The sequence below is a fragment of the Symphalangus syndactylus genome, chromosome 11 (genome assembly GCF_028878055.3).
Source record: "Symphalangus syndactylus isolate Jambi chromosome 11, NHGRI_mSymSyn1-v2.1_pri, whole genome shotgun sequence".
NCBI lineage: Eukaryota > Metazoa > Chordata > Mammalia > Primates > Hylobatidae > Symphalangus > Symphalangus syndactylus.
Window position 1 is genome coordinate 46,436,782 of NC_072433.2, and position 20,483 is coordinate 46,457,264.

At 35.5% G+C, this 20,483-nt stretch overlaps 1 protein-coding gene and 1 long non-coding RNA gene across 5 annotated transcripts in view; one reads left to right on the forward strand and one right to left on the reverse strand.

Moving 5' to 3' along the window:
- LOC134731718 (uncharacterized) overlaps positions 1–20,483 on the forward strand; it is an 82,099-nt gene that overhangs the window by 8,006 nt on the left and 53,610 nt on the right. For all 3 annotated transcript variants that reach the window (XR_010114219.1, XR_010114217.1, XR_010114218.1), the window contains exons 2-4: positions 2,815–2,979; positions 6,734–6,783; positions 10,741–10,782. This is a non-coding gene — a long non-coding RNA (uncharacterized lncRNA). The remainder of the gene's footprint in view (positions 1–2,814; positions 2,980–6,733; positions 6,784–10,740; positions 10,783–20,483) is intronic.
- The window catches only part of ITFG1 (integrin alpha FG-GAP repeat containing 1), a 305,320-nt gene continuing 289,401 nt past the window's right edge, over positions 4,565–20,483 (reverse strand). The window contains exons 15-18 of one of the 2 annotated variants that reach the window (XM_055233174.2): positions 11,719–11,843; positions 10,942–11,024; positions 8,068–8,185; positions 4,565–4,966 (exon numbers count right to left, since the gene is read on the reverse strand). In XM_055233174.2, coding sequence (XP_055089149.1) covers positions 4,907–4,966; positions 8,068–8,185; positions 10,942–11,024; positions 11,719–11,843 — 386 coding nt within the window. In that variant the 3' untranslated portion in view covers positions 4,565–4,906. The remainder of the gene's footprint in view (positions 4,967–8,067; positions 8,186–10,941; positions 11,025–11,718; positions 11,844–20,483) is intronic. The other variant, XM_063611898.1, reaches the window with a different exon arrangement.

The window sequence follows — 20,483 nt, forward strand, 5'->3', positions numbered from 1 at the left end:
TTAGCCAGGCATGGTGTCGCACACCTGTAGTCCTAGCTACTTAGGAGGCTGAGGCAGGAGAATTGCTTGAACCTGGGAGGCGAAGGCTGCAGTGAGCTGAGATCACACCACTGCACTCCAGCCCAGGTGACAGAGCAAGACTCCATCTCAAAAAAATTTTTTTTCTTTGCATATATAGCTTGTCCATTCTCTTGGAAGTGTCTTTGTCAAAGCAAACATTTTTAATTTAGATGAAGTCACATTTATCAGTTTTTAAAAAGAATCATAACTTTGGTGTCATTTCTAAGAAATCTGCTTACCCCTAGCCTATGAAGACATTCTATGTGTTCTTTTAAAGTTTTATATTTTACGTTTTATATTTAAATTTATGACCCACTTTGAGTTAATTTTTGTGTAAGGTGTGAGGTTTAGATCAAGGTTCTTTTTTTCTCCTTTGCCCTTTGTATTTATGGCAAATACAGATGATCAATTGTTCTGATACTATTTGTTGAAAAGACTGTCTTACACTTAGTAACTTTTACATCTTTGGCAAACATCAAATGTCTATATTTGTGTGAGTTTATTCCTGGACTCAATTTTATTCCATTGGTCTATGTGTCTCTCTTTGCCAATACCACACTATCTTTATTACTCAAGCTTTATAATAAGTTTTAAAGTCACATAGTTTGATTTCTTCAACTTTGTCTTCTTTTTCAACATTGTTTTAAACTAGTCTATTTTCTCTTTCATATAAGTTGCACAAAATCCTGTCCATGTCCACAAAAAGATACTGCTGGGATTTTGATAGGGATGGTGTGAAATGTACAGATCACTCTGAGGAGTACTGGCATCTCCTAATCCATGAACACACTGTCTTTCCATTGAAGTCTTTCTTGGTTTCTTTCATCACCTTACTTCTTTGTTAATATGTGCATTTAATGTTATACATACCACCCCCCAGCACTGCCTCCTACAAATTTTGTTCTGTTGTATTTTTCATTTGGCTCAAAATATTTTAAAATTTCCTTTGAGACTTCCTCTTTGACCCTATGGTTATTTAAAATATCTGGATATTTTCCATGGATCTCCCTAGTTCAATTCTTTTATAGTCTGATAATCTACTTTGTATGATTTCTATTCTTTTAGATTTGGTAGGACTTGTTTTATGGCCCAGAATATGGTCTATCTTGGTAAGTGTTCCATGTGCTCTGAAAAAGACTATTTTGCTGCTGTTGGTTAGAGTGTTATATAAATATCCATTAGGTTAGATTGACTGAGTGCTTTTCAGGTCAGCTCTAAGCTTTCTGATTTCCTGCCTACTTTTTCCTTCAGTTACTGTAGAAAAGTGTTGATGTCTCCTACTTAAATCGTGAGTTTGTCTGTTTCTCCTTACAGGTCTGTCAGTTTTTACTTTTTAGTTTATGAACACTTAGGATTTTTATGTTAAGAAGAGGGGACTGATCTTGGGTGAGTCTGCTCTCCAGATGAGGCTGGCAGAAGAACAGTGATGACACTCCCAGAAATTAGGATAACAAGTCCTTTATTCTTCATGCCGGATCTGGACACTACACCACAGCATCCACCAGAAGGAATATTTAGGGTTTTGTTTCTTTTTGAGTATGTTTTGGTGATATTTTCCTAGGAATTGGTCCATTTTGTATAAACTTTCGATACATTGGTGATGGGAATAGGCCCCCCAAAATCTGGCCATATACTGGCCCCAAAACTGGCCATAAACAAAATCTCTGCAGCACTGTGACATGTTCATGATGGCCATAACGCCCACACTGGAAGGTTGTGGGTTTACCAGAATGAGGGCAAGAAACAACTGGCCCACTCAGGGTGGAAAACCGCTTAAAGGCATTCTTAAACCACAAACAATAGCATGAGCGATCTGTGCCTTAAGGACATGTTCCTGCTGCAGATAACTAGCCAAACCCACCCCTTTGTTTCCCATAAGGGATTCTTTTAGTTAATCCCGTTTCCCATAAGGGATACTTTTAGTTAATCTAATATCTATAGAAACAATGCTAATGACTGGCTTGCTGTTAATAAATACGTGGGTAAATCTCTGTTGGGGCTCTCAGCTCTGAAGGCTGTGAGACCCCTGATTTCCCACTTCACACCTCTATATTTCTGTGTGTGTCTTTAATTCCTCTAGTGCCGCTGGGTTAGGGTCTCCCCCACTGAGCTGGTGTCGGCACATTGGTATAAAGTTATTCTCAAAGTCTTCCTACTTTTAATAAATAGATTATCTGTAGTTATACCCTTTTCATTTTTGATACTGGTTATTTTTACCAGTTTTCCTTTTCTTGTTAGAGGCCTTTGGGGCAGCCTGTGCCCTATAACTGATGAATGTGGGAATGTAAAGGCCCAGCCTTCATATTCTAACTTGGGACAGGTTAGGAGATAGGAAAGGTCATCCTATCTCAGAACTTGATGTAGGATTGTATGAGGCATTCCACTGAGAATGCATCACAGTTCGATTTTTCTGCCTAATCTTGTTTCCTTCCTTTCCCTTGTACAGTTGTGGATCAAAAGCACTCCCTAATCTTCTATTTAATTAGCCTTTTAAAATAACTGGTCAGGTGCAGGTAATCACAAGGGCTGGTTTTAATTCACCTTTATCCTGAGGAGTAAGCCCTTAAGTATCCTAGATCAATCCCAGGTATACCATTGTGGTCTGCTGGACACGATTTAAGTTTTTGTTTCTTTTTATGAGGTTATTCTAGCTACTTGCAAGGATGGGGAAATGTAAAGGGCTAGTTCAAATAAATGGTGTATTAACATATTTACAGTATCTTCAAAATGATTATGAATTCTTACTCTTCCTAGCTCCCCAAAGATGGATAACACTAACATATAGTCAGTGGGAGAGAAATCTCAGAAAATAACTGTTAGTGTGTCACTGTAATGGGAAATGGAAAAGAAGAAAAACAGCACTTATCAAGCATCTTCTATGTACAAACTGCCATTTCAGACTCAGAGCAGTCCTTGAAGGTAGGTATCACTCATTACCTTTGTTTTACAGATGAAGAAACCAAAGTTCAAAGAAGTGACTGATTCAGAGTCATGAAATCGGGGAGTTGGGCTCTGAATCCAGACTGGTCTGACTTGAAAGCCTTGTTCTCTTTCCACTGCAATATTCAAAATCAAAACAAAGGTTTTTGTTAGTGATTCTCAATGTTGTGATACATTTTTTACCTGCTGTCCCTTAATAAATGATATTAAAGTTGCATTTGGAAATATAGAAGCAGTATTAATGTCACTGATTGTAGTTTTAATTGTCATTAACATTTTATTTGTCTTGTAAACTCTGACTCACATGAGTTTGAAGACTCAGGCTATATCAATAATGATCCCAATTGTCTTTGAGAAAGTGTCACGTAGTGCCTGGGACAGTGCTGCGGGTTCATAACTAGTGAATTTAACTGAGTATTACAGTCAGGAGAATCCTATCTTGCCCCTGACCCACAGAGGCAGTGGGCAAGTCACCTTACCCGGGTCTCCCAATCCACATAAATGCTTTCATAAGCTCTAAGTTCTCTTCATGTTCTAAAATAATTATTTAAAAACTCACTGAAATACTTTGTTTCAATAAGGAATATTTATTAAGAAGACATGTTAACATGCTTAGATACAAAGTAAAAACACATGCTAATCTCAGTGAACTGTAAAGAAAAAAATAAGAACAAAATTGTTTTCAGAGAAATTTTTGTGTTTTATAGGCATCACATATCCATTTGCACATTAGAAAATTATTAGCATTGATAAACTTTTTTTCTCAGTCTTAAAGTCTTTTTAAAGTAACTTTTTGGAAATGTGAAGTTCACAATACAAAATTTGCATTGAAGTCTGAATGTAAATTATAGACTTCTCCAAGCGTTTGAGAATAGAAATGTGATTGAAGATTTGCATTCCCAGATGCTGCCTACAGCAGTTTCCTTTCAAGAAATCAAATTTTCTTCATTATCACATGATAAGGATAAGTTTTCAGAGGAAAATTTTTAGGGCACATTAATTCTTGGAGAGTACTATAATTTTTAGTTAATATGAGCAAGTAAATCTTTATATGTCAATCACCAAAAATTTAGCTTTTCCAAAGAATATTTCTTCATGCCTGAAAATAAAATTCTATCAAGTCTATATATTTCTATAATTAGATGTATAAGTCTAATAAGATCATCTAAAATATTAATAATGACAACTACCACATATTGACCACTTACTCTGTGCTAGGCACCAAGCTAAGCACTTCACATACATCATCCCATTTAATGTTTACAATAACTCAAGTGAGTATTATTAGCCCCACTGAATAAACAAGAAAACTGAGGCTTACAGAGGTTAAACAAGAGCCAAGTTCAAACAATGACTTTGTAAGTGGTGGAATTAGGAGTTTAAGGCAAGTCTGTCTTACTGTGCTACCAAGTTAGAGTACCTGATCACTATATTGTATGCCGTCAGTGAGACCCCTGACCTGCTGTGATGAAGCTGAATGCATAATGACTCTGTGATATATTCACAAAAGTATAATTTGTATCATTAGAATAAGAAGCAACACCAAGTCAAGTGGACACAAAAATTCCTGCTCATTTAATCATTTTTATTTACACATATCTTTTTCCATCATCATGACACTAATAAGATTATAAATACACAAACACTGGAGTACATGCAACACATTCCACAAAGGAACAAAAATGTACAGCACTACGGAATAAACCCAAATTTTTATATACAAAGTGCTTTAAAAAAAAAGACCTTGTGACATATTCAAACCGTATTTATTTGAATACTTTCCAATAATTACCATGGGATATATCATTTATAAATAATATTTAATCTCCCCTATTTTTTTAAGCCAGAATTTGTGTTTCAACTAATCAAGTGAACAGTCATTCCATTATGTAATATTAAAGGCAAGTCACATAGCATCAAAATGAAACCGGTGGGCTTCTTGTCGTTTTTCTCTATCATCTGCTTTCTGAAAAAGAATTTTAGACTTGTTTATAAATGGTAGAAAAATGTTACAAAAAGACTCATTTCTGAAATACACAGTGATTCATTTTTAAAAGTCTTCAGCAATTAGCAGATAATAGATATGATTTCCTGATTCAATAATCCTAGTATTTTTGTAGTTTCTAGTAGCTATTTTATAATTAATGATCTAATTGAATAAAAAACAATAAATACTTGAATACTTAAGGCACATTAAATACTTAGAGTCCTTAAATACTTAGCTTGTTATCATTTATTATCTACTTGAAAATAGGAATAAGCATTAGATTCTATAAGGATGAATCAATGATTGCATTTTTCTCTCATTTTTAACACCGATGTTAATAAATCTAATGGCTAGGTGTGGTGGTGGCTCATGCCTGTAATCCCAGCATTTTGGGAGGCCAAGGAGGGCAGATAACTTGAGGTGAGGAATTCGAGACCAGCCTGGCCAACATGGTGAAATCCCGTCTCTACCAAAAAAATACAAAAATTAGCTGGGTGTGGTGGTGGGCATCTGTAATCCCAGCTTCTTGGGAGGCTAAGGCAGGAGAATCGCTTGAACCCGGGAGTGGAAGTTGCAGTGAGTTAAGATTGCACCACTGCGCTCCAGCCTGGGTGACAGAGTACTACTGTACTAATTATTTTTTCATTAACTTGTCAATTTAGCAGATACTCATTGGCCCTTTGCTTCCAATACTCCCAATACCAATACCGTGTTTGGTATTTTAATATTATAAAAACCTCAGTTTTGTATCTTGTTCGTCAAAAAGACAAATGCAAAACATATTGTATAACTGTAGTTCAAGATAAAAAGTGAAAAATGTTACCAAGTCTAAGAGACTACTTCTAGATCCGGGTGAGGAAAGGGAAAGCTTTGAAAAGACATGGAAAGCATTTGAAAGCATGGAAATGGGGAGAGTGATATTCACTCCAAGCTGGGGTTACAACATGAGCAATCATGAGAAGGCTGGAAGAAGCACGGATATGTGAAAAGAACTGGTAAAAAAATAAGACTGTGGACTCACATGGAAGTCATATGCAGGCCAGGCCAAGGATTTTATATATAAAAGGCAATGGATATCCACTAGAACTTTTTGAGCAGGGGAGTGACATGATGAAGGCTAAACAGAATGAGTCACTGGCAGCAGTGTGCTAAATGGAATGGAAAGGGGAGAGAACTGAAAGAAAGAGACCAAGTAGGATGTAAGAAGGGGCTGGGTTAAGCAGTGTAGTAGGAATGTAGAAGTGGAGTCCGCTGTAGAACTTCTTACAGAGGCAGAGTCCATAGGCAAGTGATGAAATCTTGTAGGTAAGTAAGAGAGATGAAGCTTTAGAATGCTGGTTTTGAGGAGCTGTAAGTCATCTAGGTTGACCTATCATGGTGACAGTTGGAAATGGGGAAGGACCTTTAGAGATGAGAGCTGGGGATATCTGAAGCCATGATTTTAGATGAAATTGGCAGGGAAAGTGTTGAAAGAAGAGGGCCAGGGGCAGACATTGGGGAAGGCCTGCATTGAGAAAATGGTAGAAGGAGCCAGCCTGCTTAAGTAAAAAAAGTGGTTAAAGAGGTTCTACCTCTTTGAGATACCACAGTGCCACAGGAGATACAGTATATACATGGTCAAATATATACTTGTACTTAAAACTTTAATTTTTGGCCACTGCATAATTATTGTTATAAGCACACAATGTTTATGCTGTAATCAGATCTACTGAAGAATTAATGAAATTAATTTCCTTTGCTTCATAGGTCAAGAACTATGGAATCTTTCAGATGATATTCTGATACTTCTGGACAAAGTATGTATGGTTGTCCTTGATCTTACTCTTAAGTTGCAATCTTAAGGTTAATTGAATATGTAACTTCATGTTACTGTTTTTGACATGTAAAGGAGTGATTTTTTAAAAGCGACAAACCTATGAGCATTTATAGAACAACTAATATGTTCTCTTTTTCATACATTAAAAGAACAAAGACGGTAATTTTAGTTAGCAAAAAATGATTATGATGGCATGTCAATCCACAGTGTAGGTGCAAAAAAAGAAAAACACCTTTCTTTGGGGCCACAAAGAAGCCCTTTTTTGAGGGCATTGATTGGAACCCATATACAAATAGAAACTAGCTTTTTCACATATATCTAAACTGCTAATTTACAGTGATAGCCTCTTTTTTCTTCACATAAACATTGCATAAAAATCTTTTACATATTTGGGAGTTTTGTTTTCAATTATTATTTAGAGCATTATACTAAAGAACAGAAATCAGTTTAATGCAAAGAATACTTAATAGATGAAAAAGATGTTTATGGCTTTTTTCTTTTTTGAGACAGGGTCTCACTCCTTTTGCCCAGGCTGGAGTGAAGTGGTGCAGTCGCAGCTCACTGTACCCTCAACTTTCTGGGCTCAGGTTATTCTCCCACCTCAGCCTCCTGAGTAGCTGAGATTACAGGCTTGCATCATGGTGCCCGGCTAATTTTTGTGTATTTCGTAGAGACGGGGTTTCACCATGTTGCCCAGGATGGTCTCGAACTCCTGAGCTCCAGCAGTCTGTCCACCTTGGCCTCCCAAATTGCTGGGATTACAGGCATGAGCCACCGTGCCTAGCTGTTTATTGCTTTAGTTGTTACCTTCCACCTAAACCTCAAGAAAATAATTTAACCTCTTTTTACTCTAATTCTTTTCAAAGAGATAGCTGATAATCCTAACCAAAGAATGTCCATGGCTTTATCAGTAGATACTGAACACACGTTCATTTTTTAAAATCATTATTATTTTTCAGGTCATTATGAAATTGTTTCTAAATGCCTTTTGATTTTTGGATGATCACTTTATTACTGTTGTACTGCATCAAACTTTTAAAGTAGACATCTCTTGTGATTTGTATGAATTGATAGGAGACATTAGTAACTTCCAGGGATAAAAGAAATTATCATCAATAAAATGATGCTTTGGACAGAACTTGAAAAATGATGAAATTCTAGTCATTTGAAAAAAGTTTGAAATAAATATAGTGTTTTTAAAGAGCAATGTATGTATTACTAGAATAAATTAACCAAAGTTAATGCTTCATTTAAATGAACAAACCTTTTCCTGCCAATGTAAAATGCCAATTATTGCCAAGATGAAAACACAGACACCGATGAGAGCTATAGCAGTAAGCAGAACAATGTTACTTGGTGTAAGATACAGTTTGGCACTCCAACTGTAGATAAAAACAGAACAAATTAAAATTACAAATTTTACTTAAAAATAACAAAGTTATATTGAGACCCCCAAGGCAAAATAGCTTATTAATTAATTAAACAGTCAATGTATTCATTAAACCATTCATTAGTCCATTCACTATAAATAAAACAAAAGCAATTAAAAATCAGATAGTGCTGAGAATATTGATGATTCTGCAGTTTATATTTTACCTAGACAACTGAAATAGAATTTTTGATGAGATAATTTCAATATTTTTCATTTTCCAAGTTTGATCCTATGAGAATTATTTTTAGGTAAACATATCCAAGGGTACTTTGGACAATCATAGACATCTTTTTTACATCTTGATTTACCTGCTTAATTTGAAAACCTGAACTCCAAAGCAAGGTAGTCACAAGATCCTGGAAGCCTTCTGTATCATCTTATTTTTGACCTGTGTCACATATATAATATGACCAACTAAAACATAAATGTTGATGGCTTGTGCAAAACTTCTATAATTTTTGTATCATGTTGGAGTGTTTACATTACTACAATGACTTTGAGGTTCAGATCACTTACAAAATCATTTTTAGTCCCTCACTGTTAATGGCAATATACAGACTAGAGGCCTTTAGTAAACAGAACTGGTTCTTTCCTTCTAAAACAGTCCATGTGATACAGCATTTGCACACCCTGAAAGCCTAAAACTAAGGACTGTATCACCAACTCTGCAGGTTGTTATATACACGTAACTTTTTGTTCTCCCTAGAAATAGGTAATGGCTATATTTTTATTTTAAAAGTTTAATAAAGGTAAGACTGTTCTGGTAAATAGCAAGTAGCTATTGATTTATTCTGGGATAATTAAAATTTATTGATCCATAAGTTAGCTTCTAGTCAATAACCTCAAAATACACCTCAAAAACTAAAATCAATTTGGTTTTTATTATGTACATAAATTTGAAAAGAACATTTCTTTGGAAAGAGTAAGAGAAACATGAAAAATGTTGAGATTATGGAAAAAAGCTATGGTATAATTTTCTGGAAATTCAGAAGAGTAAGTAAACCTTAAGAAAACAAATACTGTTAATTAGTTGAAAGCTACTCTTAGTACTCATACTTAAGAAAACAGTTCTTTTATGAGATGTTTTTGGTAGTTCTACTTTTAAAATAGATTTTTAACAAATCAGGAATGTAAGTGTTTTGGTAAAAAAAAAACAAAAAAAACAAAAGTCAATCCTCAGTTTTCTCCTCAGAGGCAGTCACTCTTACCAGTTTCCTGCATATCCTTTCAGAGATATTTTATACATGTATGAACATGTATGTGTAGATGGCTTCTTTTTAAATCACAATGGCAGCTTATTATACATACTCTTCTACATTTTGCTGTTGCTTCTTTTGTTTGTTGTTGTTGTTACTGTTTTTTGCTTACCACTCCATCTTAAGAGACTGTTCTATGTCCATGGCAGTGAAAAAGTCATGCTACTGAGCTGTATAGAAGTACCGTACTTTATATAGTTTCCTACTCATGGTCCAGATTTTCTAGTTTTACTGTAAATTTCATCTATAGAAAACTAACACAAACATACAATACAGGCTCATTAAAAAAAATCTGAACCAGGACTATAACTGTTTCAATGATGTCATCTTATTCCAAGCATAAGGCTGCGATAAAGTTTATTTTCTTAAGCAGTTTGGTTCTAAAGCCCATTAATCTACCATAAAATGCATCTGCTGGTATGCTGGTAAACTGGCTCTGAGGTAGAGAGGGGTTGGGGAAGCCTTGTTTATGGTACTTGCCAATTTTCATGGAGTAGATTCTCCCACCATAACTGATTTCAGTGTGACTTCACTGAATAGAGATGCACAGAGTCAGCTCATGAGGTGGCATAAGCTGGTTTTGGCAATCAATACATTCGATCGAGATGTTTAATAAAGAATGATGAAGCTGGTATTTTCAGAGGGACTGTAACAAGCAGGGGACCCCACTGGTTACACAGTCATAGATAAATTCGCCATTTCTCTTTGGTTATTTTCTCATATTGATATTTGTCTAGCATATTTTTCCCTATGAAATTTAAATGTTAGTGAATACTTTTATCGCCTAATTTAAAAAGAATAGAATCAATCTAGGAATTTAAATAAAAATGAACAAAGATAATTTAAGGATTTAAAGTTAAATGCTGTATTATGAAATGAATGTATTCTGTTAATAAGGATAAAAATACCTACCATTTGCTTACCATATGCTTGGCACTGTGTTAAGTATATTTCACCCTCAGATGCAGAAATTGAGTCTTGGAGAGGACAAAGGACTGGCTCCTAGTCTTGCAGTCAGCCAGCAATGGAGCTGAATTGTTTTAGCCTACATCTATTTAACTCCAAAGTTTGTGCCCAACCACTGTGGGATATATACTACTTCTCAAATAATTTATTTAAAAGATTAGTGCTTTATACAAAGATTTAGTATCCTGAAAGTTTGAATTTATAACTAGTAAACTGAAGAGCAGTTTATTTAAGCAGAATATGTATAAATCCCTAATTAGTTAACCTACTGTTTTTCTAATAGGATTGAATTTGTTCTTCATGAAAAATGTCTGGGACCTTTTATGTAAGTATGTTTAGTCATTTAAAGTTTGCTGTAAGCAAATTAAGGGATGGGCACTCATGGGAACACAGCAGGAATATGAGAGAGTTTAAAAGACATCACTGTATCTATAATTCAGAGTTAGCAGTGTCTTTACCAAATCAGTTCAAGCAAGTACATTACCTTCGAGGGACATTGTGAGGGTATGGAATGACAATTAGCTGGGAATTTGGAATGATTGCAGTCCACTCTTGTTTTCGTATAGACTAGAAGAAGAATTTAAGAACATTTAACATTCAGAACATTTAAAAAACACAATTATTATTCTAAATAAATAAGGAAAAATCTAGCTACTTTGAGAAATTCAAATTCTAGGTATGGATTAAGCTATGTTTACCAATATTAAGCCAAAAATAAGGCTTTTGTGCCATCTGTTGGAAAATTTTCTCATCTTTTCGGGAAAGATTATATTTGTGTTTTATGAATTCATTCATTCCACAAATATTTATTAGACACTTATGTAGCAGGCACTGTACAAAGGGCTATGTACAAATGCTGCTTGAAGCTAAAATTCAAGTTGAGACTGACAATAAACAAAGCAAGTAAAATAATATGATTATACATATTATATAAATAATACACATATATAATAATATTTATGTTACTAAAATATTTATGTACATGTTAGGTGGTGAAAAATGTTAGGATGAAAAAGCAGGATAGAGGGATAGGTGACGTTTATGGGAGAGGAGAGGGAAAAACTACACGGCATCTTAAAATCATGATGTGCTCTATGTAAGACAAGCTTAGGTCACTACCAATAAATTTTTCTTTATTCTTTAAAGGGAATAAAAATATTTGATTTATTTGAATTCAAATTCAATTAGGTTCAAATTATTTAAATACTTAAATAGTGAATATTAAAACATAGATTAATTGTAAACAAAATGAATTACTCACTTTTTCTCCAGATGGACGGGGAATACCAACATAGAGATGGTCAAGAAAATTTGCGCTCCGACCTAAACCAAGCACGTTGTATGGTAGTTGGAGAGCTAAATGTGCGGATTGGCTGAGTTGGCCAGCTAGAATTATTCAATTAAAAAAACATTAAAAACATTTCTGGAAACATTGCTCCCATCAAATATTAAAATGATAAAATGTTAAAAATTTAGGTACTGGAACGTAACATGTTTCAAAATGTGAAATGAAATATACAGGTCATTAATATTAATGATTCACTTTTTTCTTTTTTTGAGACATGGTCTCACTCTGTCACCTAGGCTGCAGTGCAGTAGCACTGCACTGAGCCTTGACCTCTCAGGCCCAAGCTGTCCTCCTTCCGAGCCTCCCAAGTAGCTGAGACCACAGGCATGTGCCACCAGCCTCGGCTAATTTTTAAATATTTGTGGAGAACGGGGTCTTACTATGTTGCCTGGCCTTGAACTCCTGGGCTCAAGTGATCCCCCTGCCTCGGGCTCTCAAAATGCTGGGATTACAGGCGTGAGCCACCGTGCTCAGCCAATGATTCACTTTTTAAAGAAAACAGCATTACTGAGATATAATTCACATAGCATACACATCACCCATTTAAAGTGTACAGTTAAGTGGTTTTGAGTATATTCAAAGAATTGTTCAGCCATCACCACAATCTAATCTTAGAACATTTTTATCACTTGAGAAAGAAACTCCATACACATTAGAAGTCACGTCTGTTTCCAACCCGCACACTTCCAGCTCTATGTAATCACTAATCTGCTTTCTGACTCAATAGATTTGGCTATTCTGAAGATTTCATATAAATGCAATCATACAATGTGGTCTTTTGTGACTGGCTTCTTTCATTTAGCACGTTTTCAAGGTTCATCTATATGGTAGCATGTTTCCGTACTTTATTACTGCTACTTGCCAAATAATACTCCACTTTGTTATATATACATTTTGTTTCATTAATTAATTTCATTAATTGATGGACATTTCAGTCATTTCCATTTTTGGTTACTATGAATAATACTGCTGTGAACATTCATATACAGGTTTATTTTTGTATTCACTCTTGTTTTCCTTTCTCTTGATTACGTAGCTAAGTGTTTAACATCATTAGGAACTACTGAACTGTTTCCAAAGCACCTGCACCATTTTATGTTCCCACCAGCAATGGATAATGGTTCAAATTTTTCCACATCCTCAATAACACTTTTTATTGTGTCTTTTTTATTATAGCATTGCTCATGGTTGTGAAGTGGTATCTCATTGTGGTTTTTACTTGCATTTCCCAAATGACTAATAGTTATTAGCCATGAAAATGGTCAATAAACACGTGAAAGAAGCTCAACTATGCACACACACACACACACACACACACACACACCCCAATTAAGTACAGCATCTGGCCCTGTAGGCACATTTTCTGTTGTCTTTTTATTTCTTTTAAGAAATGTATATTAGCCTACTTTCCTGTTTCTTTGCATGTCTTACAATTTTTGTTGAAAACTGGACTTTTAAGATAATATTGATAACTCTGGTATCGCTTAATCCCACCCTAGGGTTTGTTGTTTTTGTTACTGTTTATTTGTTTAGTGACTTTTTTTTTTTCACATAGTGAATTCTGTGGATTCTGTATTCCCTGCAGTGGTTGCCCCCAAGGTCTTTAAAGTTTTTATTCTACATCTGGCTTCCTACTTGGCATACCTGGGTCAGTATTATTTAGTGGTCAGCCAGTGATTTGTTGTAAGATTTCCCTAAATCTCTTGCCTGTACATCTCCCACCCTTTGTCAAAGTGATTTGTGTGTGAAGGCATGCCTTCAAAGTTCAGACGGTTTAAAGGACAGCCTTAGTTTTCATTTCCTGCTTACGCAGGGCTTCATGGTGAAGCAGAAGGGAGCTGAGTATTTGAATGAGGTGTTTTCCTTTCTAGGAATTTGCAAAGTCTTCTAGATCCCCAAGAATATGTTGTAGCTTTTTAAAGCTGCCTATGTTTTCCAGTTTTCTAAGAATTCCTCTTATATTTTGACCAGGATCTTGTTTCCTCCACCTTTAATCACAGGCTTAGGTAGCTAAGATGTTGCCAACAGACCTCTGTTTAGCACATTTAGTAATCTAAACAGATTACTGTTGTTTTTGGTAATGCCCTAGTCAAATGAAATAGCCAAGATGCTGGGAATGAAGATTTTCCAGGGAACTGCTAGTTCAGACAAAATGTTGATAGTAATAGGGATGGAGATTTTCATGCAGCTCCAAGGAGGTCAGTCATATCCATTGGCTGTGAAGCCGCTGGCTTTCCATGGCTACTGCACCACTCAGTTGAGAAGAGGGGCAGGATGGGAATAGCTACAAGATAAAAATGCCATAGATTCGGTGTCTTATCAAGGATCAGTAGTTTTCCTTAGAACAGACAATACTCAGTCCATTCTGTGGCTTTGGTTAATTTCCAGAGTTCTGAAATGGTGGATATTATATGGTTGGCCAGTATTTTTGTTGTTGTTCTTTTTGGGGGCTCTGGGAGAGCAAGTTCATGTGGTCCTCACACTGCCATTCCAATAGTCAATCTTTCCCTATTGTAATTCACTTTTATAGAATATATGTATTTTCTAGGTATTTTTCTACATGATTAAACTTAACATTTAAATGACAAAGTTAATTAATATATAAATATTTTAATATTCAAGGGCACTCTGCTAAACATCACTAATGTTATCCAAAAATATGCAATCACTGGAAAGTATATTTACCTGATTATTTATATAGTTCTTAAGTTGGAAACAGTAAGGTATAATGAAAAGGAACATGAATTTAAGGATAGGCATTAACAATGTGTATGAAACTGGAAAACAGTATAGTGAACAGCATGGGCTGCAGAATTAGTCCACCTTGTGGAATTGAGTGGATTGAAAGATAATGTTTAAAAGCAGAGTATCTCACATAGTAAATAATAATGTTAGCTATCTTTATTAAAGATAAAATTTATTCTTACAGGGTTGAATTAAAAATTAAACACAAGCCATTTATGCCTGTAATCCCAGCACTTTGGGAGGTCAAGGCACGTGGATTGCTTGAGCTCAGGACTTTTGAGACCAGCCTGGGTAATGTGGTGAAACCCCATCTCTACAAAAAAGACAAAAATTAGCCAGGCATGGTGGCATGTGCCTGTAGTCCCAGTTACCTGGGAGTTGACGTGAGAGAATCACCTGAGCCCGGGGAGGTTGAGGCAGTAGTGAACTGTGATTGCACCACTGCACTCCAGCCTGGGAGACAGAGTGAGACCCTGTCTCAAAAACAAACAAACCCAAAATTAAACACAAGCTGATTTCATGACACTACTAGCAAAGACTGACTTAACAGAAGTAAACCAAAAATAAAATTCTAACTGATGGACCCTCCCCTCAGGCATTCAAAAGTTAACCTGAAAAAGTAGTTCAGGCCATGACGGGAAGTGAGGGTCAGATATGCCTCATTATACTCTCCTTTCTTTTGGAATTGAGGCAGAGCTGACCAGCATTAACATCAATACAAAGCCCTTAAGACTGACAGAACAGACTCTTTAAGTCTGAGAAGAAGCATTTACAATCTACTGTCTCTGAAGCCTGCTACCCGGAGCCTTCATCTTCATGATAAAACCTTGGTCTCCACAACCCCTTATGTTAAAAGACTTACTTTGTCTACATGACATCAAACTAGGCTTCTGTTTTCCTGTTTATACTATTAAAATTGCCTATGCAATAAGCAAGCTTAAAAGTATAAGGAGAATAATCTAAGTAAAATTATCCAACAACTTAAAATGAAGAGATAATCGTTATTACATTTTAGCATACTTTTAGTCACATACTTTTTTTCTCCAAGGCAAGTGCATGCACAAATAAACACATTTTAGCATAATTTAGTATTATTTTCACTCAGTATTATTTATGAGTATTTAGTCATCATGAAAATTCTTGAAAAATAAATAAGCAGAGAGAAAAATGATGGAAACACCAAAATCCCATTAAGAGAAAGCCAAAGGAAACACAGCGTAAAAGACATGTATTATTATGTATACTTCTAAAATTATTTTTCTGAAGTGATATCTACACAGACATTATAAAAATATAATTTTCCTGCCTATATAATATCTTATGTAAAAATTAATTCCATATTGTTGGAGATAAAGGAATTTTCCTAATCCTTCATTATTAAAAAAAGAATGCTTTAGTGAACACCTCTGCAAATCAATATTTGTTTGCACCCAGATTAGTTTCTTTCATTCCTAGATACAGAATACTGGATCAAAGAGTAGTAAGTTTAAAACTTATTCTTGAATATAGAAACCTTGTTTCCTAAAGACAGGTTGCATCACTTTACATTTCCATTAGCTTTCAATGAAAGCATCCATTTCAGTCCATTCTTATTTTCTAATTGAGCTGAAATTCACATAGCATACAATTAACTACTTTAGAGTGTAAAATCAAATGGCCTTTAGTGTATTTGCAATGTTGTGCAACTATCAATTCTCTCTCGTTTGCAAACTTTTTCATCACCCTATAACAACTCCCTGTACCGGTTAAGTAATTACTCCCCTTTCTCTTTTCCCCCAGTAACCTCTAATCTACTTTCATTCTCTATGGATTTGTCTTCTCTAGATACCTCATATAGAAGGTACCATACATGTGACCAACTGTGTCTGGCTTCTTTCACTTAGCATAATGTTTTCAAGGGTCATATAAGTTGTAGTAAGTATCAGTACTTCATCTCTTTTTATGGAAAAATAATATTGCATTTTATGTATATACTTTGTTTATCCATCCAGCTATTGATGGCCATTTGGGTTGTTTCTACCTTTTGGCTATTATTAGTAGTGCTGCTATGAACATGGATGTACAAATACCTCTTTGAGACCCTGCTTTCAGTTCTTTTGAGTATATATTAGAAATCCTGGATCATCTGGTGATTCTAGGTTTAATTTTTTGAGGAATTGCCATATTGTTTTTCACAGCAGCTGCACCATTTTACATTCCCACCAGCAAGGTATGAGGGTTCCTATTTTTCACAGCCTTGCTGACATGTCATTTTTGGTCTTTTTAATTAAAACCATCTTAGTGGTTTTGAATTGCTAACTCAGTCTGGTTTTGATTTGCATTTCCTTCATGACCAATTATGTAGGACATCTTTTTCTGTGCTTATTGGCCACTTTGGAATTCTTTGGAGAAATGTCTAGTCCTTTGTCAATTTTATAATTGGGCTGTTTATGTTTTTGTTGTTGAATTGTAAACATTCTTTTTATAGTCTGGATACTAGAACTTTATCAGAGATAAGATTTGCAAATATTTTCTCCCTTTTCAGTTTGTTGAAAAGAAAAAAAAACCTTTCTTTTGAGACAGGCTCTTGCTCTGTCACCCAGGCTGGAGTGAGCAGCACAATCATGGCTCATTGCAGCCTCAATCTCCTGGGCTCCAGTGATCCCAGCTCAGCTTCCCGAGTAGCTTGGGAGCACAGGCCTGTGCCACTGCCTCTGGCTAATTAAAAAAATTTTTTTTTTTTTTTTTTTTTTTTTTTTTTAGAGACAAGGTATCACTATATTGCCCATGCTGGTCTCAAATTCCTGGGCTCAAGCAAGCCTTATGCTGTGGCCTCCCAAAGTTCTGGGATTACAAGCATGAGCCACTGCACCTGGCTGAAAATGTTTTTTAATGCAAAAAAGCTTTACATTTTTGCAGAATCTAATCTATTTTTAAATTTTGTTACTAGTGCTTTTGGTGTCAAATCTAACAATCCATTGTCAAATCTGAGGAATTGCAGATCTACTTCTATGTTTGCTTCTAAGAATTGTAATCTTATCCCTTACATTGAGGTCCTTGATCCATGAGTTAATTATTACATATGAGTTATTTTATATGGAGTCCCACTTCATTATTTTTTGCATGTCATTATACAAATGTTCTAGTATGATTTGTTGAAGGCACTGTTCTTTCTCCATTGAATGGTTTTGGTACTCCTCTCAAAAATTAATTTGCCATAGATGTTTGGATTTATTTATGGTCTCTCAATTCTATTCCATTGGTTTATATGTCTATTTTTATGCCAGCACTATGCTTGTTGATTACTGTAGCTTTGTAGTAAGTTTTGAATTTGGAAAGTGTAAGTCCTCTCAGCTTTGCTTTTGTTTTTCAATATTGTTTTGGCTTTTTGAGGCCCCTTACAGTTCTGTATCAATTTGAAGGTTGGCTTTTTATTTCTGCAAACGGACCACCTGAATTTGTAGATTGTTTTGGGGAATATTGCTATCTTAAAGTTTTCCAATCCATGAATATGGGATGTCTTTCCATTTATTAGATTTTCTTTAATTTCTCTCAGCAATGTTTCTTAGTTTTCAGTGGATAAATCTTTCAATTTTTTGGTTAAATATATTCCTAGGTGTTTTACTCTTCTAAATGTTGCAAACTGGACTATTTTTTTCTCTTTTTAAAAAATTTCTTTGCTGGTATATGGAAACAACTGATTTTTGGGTGTTGATCTTGTTCCCTATAACTTTGCTGAATTTGTTTATTAGCTGCAGTATTTTTTTCTGTGAGTTATATGATATTTTCTGTATACAGAATCATGTCATCTGCAAATAGAAATCATTTTGCATCTTCCTAATTTAGAAGATTTTTATTTCTTTTTCTGGCCGAATTGCTAAGTGTAGGAATTCCAGTAAAAAGGTGAATAGCAGGAGTGAAAGTGGGCATCCTCATCTTCTTCCTGATCTTAGAAGAAATGCTTTCAGCTTTTCATCATACAGGATGATATTAGCTGTGATTTTTCTTATAAATGCCCTTTGTGATGTTAAGGAAGTTCCTTTCTATTCCTAGTTTGCTGAGTGTTTTAATTATAAAAGGATGTTGAGTTTTGTCAAATTGTTTTTAGTATCTATTGAAATGATCATGTATTATTTTTCCCTTAGTTCTATTAATGCCATGTATTACACTGATTGACTGTCTTAAGTTGAACAATCCTTGCATTCCTAGGACAAATCCCATTTGGTCATAATGTATAAATACTTTTAATGTGCTGTTGGATTTGTTTCGTAGTATTTTGTTGAAAATTTTTGTATCAATATTCATATGGGATACTGGTCTGTAGCTTTCTTGTGGTATCTTTGTCTGGGTTTGGTATGAGAGTAATGCTGGCCTCACAGAATGTGTTAGGGAGTATTTGCTCTTCTAGTTTTTTAAGAGTTTCAGTAACAGTGATGAAATTCTCCTTTAAATTGTTGGTAGAATTTCATCAGTGCAGCCATCTGGTCCTTCAGTTTTCTTTTTCAGGAGGTTTTCAATTACTGATTCAATCTCTTTACTTGTTACAGGTAGGTTGACATTGTCTATTTCCTCTTGGGTCAGTTTTGTTTTGTGTGTGTTTCTAGGAAACACTTTTTTTTTTTTTTTTTGAGACACAGTCTTGCTCTGTTGTCCAGGCTGGGGTGCAATGGTGTGATCTTGGCTCACTGCAACCTTTACCTCCTGTGTTCAAGTGATTCTCCTGTCTCAGTCTCCCAAGTAGCTGGGATTACAGGCATGCATCACCACACCCAGCTAATTTTTGTATTTTTAGTAGAGACGGGGTTTCACCATGTTGGCCAGGCCGATCTCAAACTCCCGACCTCAGGTGATCTGCCTGCCTCCGCCTCCCAAAGTGCTGGGATTACAGGCACATCTTTGATTCATCTAGATTATCTTTTTTTTTTTTTTTTTTTTTGAGATGGAGACTCACTCTGTCACCGAGGCTGGAATGCAGTGGTATGATCTCAGCTCACTGCAACCTCTGCCTCCTGGGTTCAAGTGATTCTCCTCCTCAGCCTCCCAAGTAGCTGGGATTATAGGCATGCACCACCACGCCCAGCTAATTTTTGTATTTCTAGTAGACATGGTGCTTCGTCATGTTGGCCAGGCTAGTCTCAAACTCCTGACCTCAGGTCATCCACCCACCTCAGCCTCCCAAAGTGCTGGGATTATAGGCATGAGCCACTGTGCCTTTTTTTTTTTTTGAGACAGGGTCCTGCTCTACCACACAGGCTGAAGTGCAGTGGCACAATCATGGCTCACTGCAGCCTTGAACTCCTGGGCTTAAGCCTCCTGAGTAGCTAGGACTACGGGTGCATGCCACCACACCTGGCTAATTTTTAAATTTTTTTGTAGAGACAAGGACTCACTGTGTTGCCTAGGCTGATCTCAAACTCCTGGCCTCAAGCATTCTTCACGCCTTGGCCTCTCAAAGTGTTGAGATTACAGGTGTGAGCCACTGTGCCTGGCCTAGATTGTCTAATTTGTTGATATGCAGTTGTTTATAGTATTATCAATCCTTTTAATTTCTATAAGGTCAGTAGCAAAGTCCCATTGTTCATTTCTGATTTTAGTTATTTGCCTTTTCCCTTTTTTTAAACACTTGGTCTAGCTAATAGATTGTCAATTTTGTTGATCTTTTCAAAGAACCAACTTTTGATTTCTGTGATTATTGTTTTTCTCTATTTCATTTATATCTGCTGAAATCTTTATTATTTCCATCCTCCTGCTGGCTTTGAGTTTAGTTTGGTCTTCTTTTCAAGTACCTTTTTTTTTTTTTTTTTCTTCTTTCTTTTTTTTTTTTTTTATTATACTTTAGGGTTTTAGGGTACATGTGCACAATGTGCAGGTTTGTTACATATGTATCCATGTGCCATGTTGATTTCCTGCACCCATTAACTCGTCATTTAGCATTAGGTGTATCTCCTAATGCT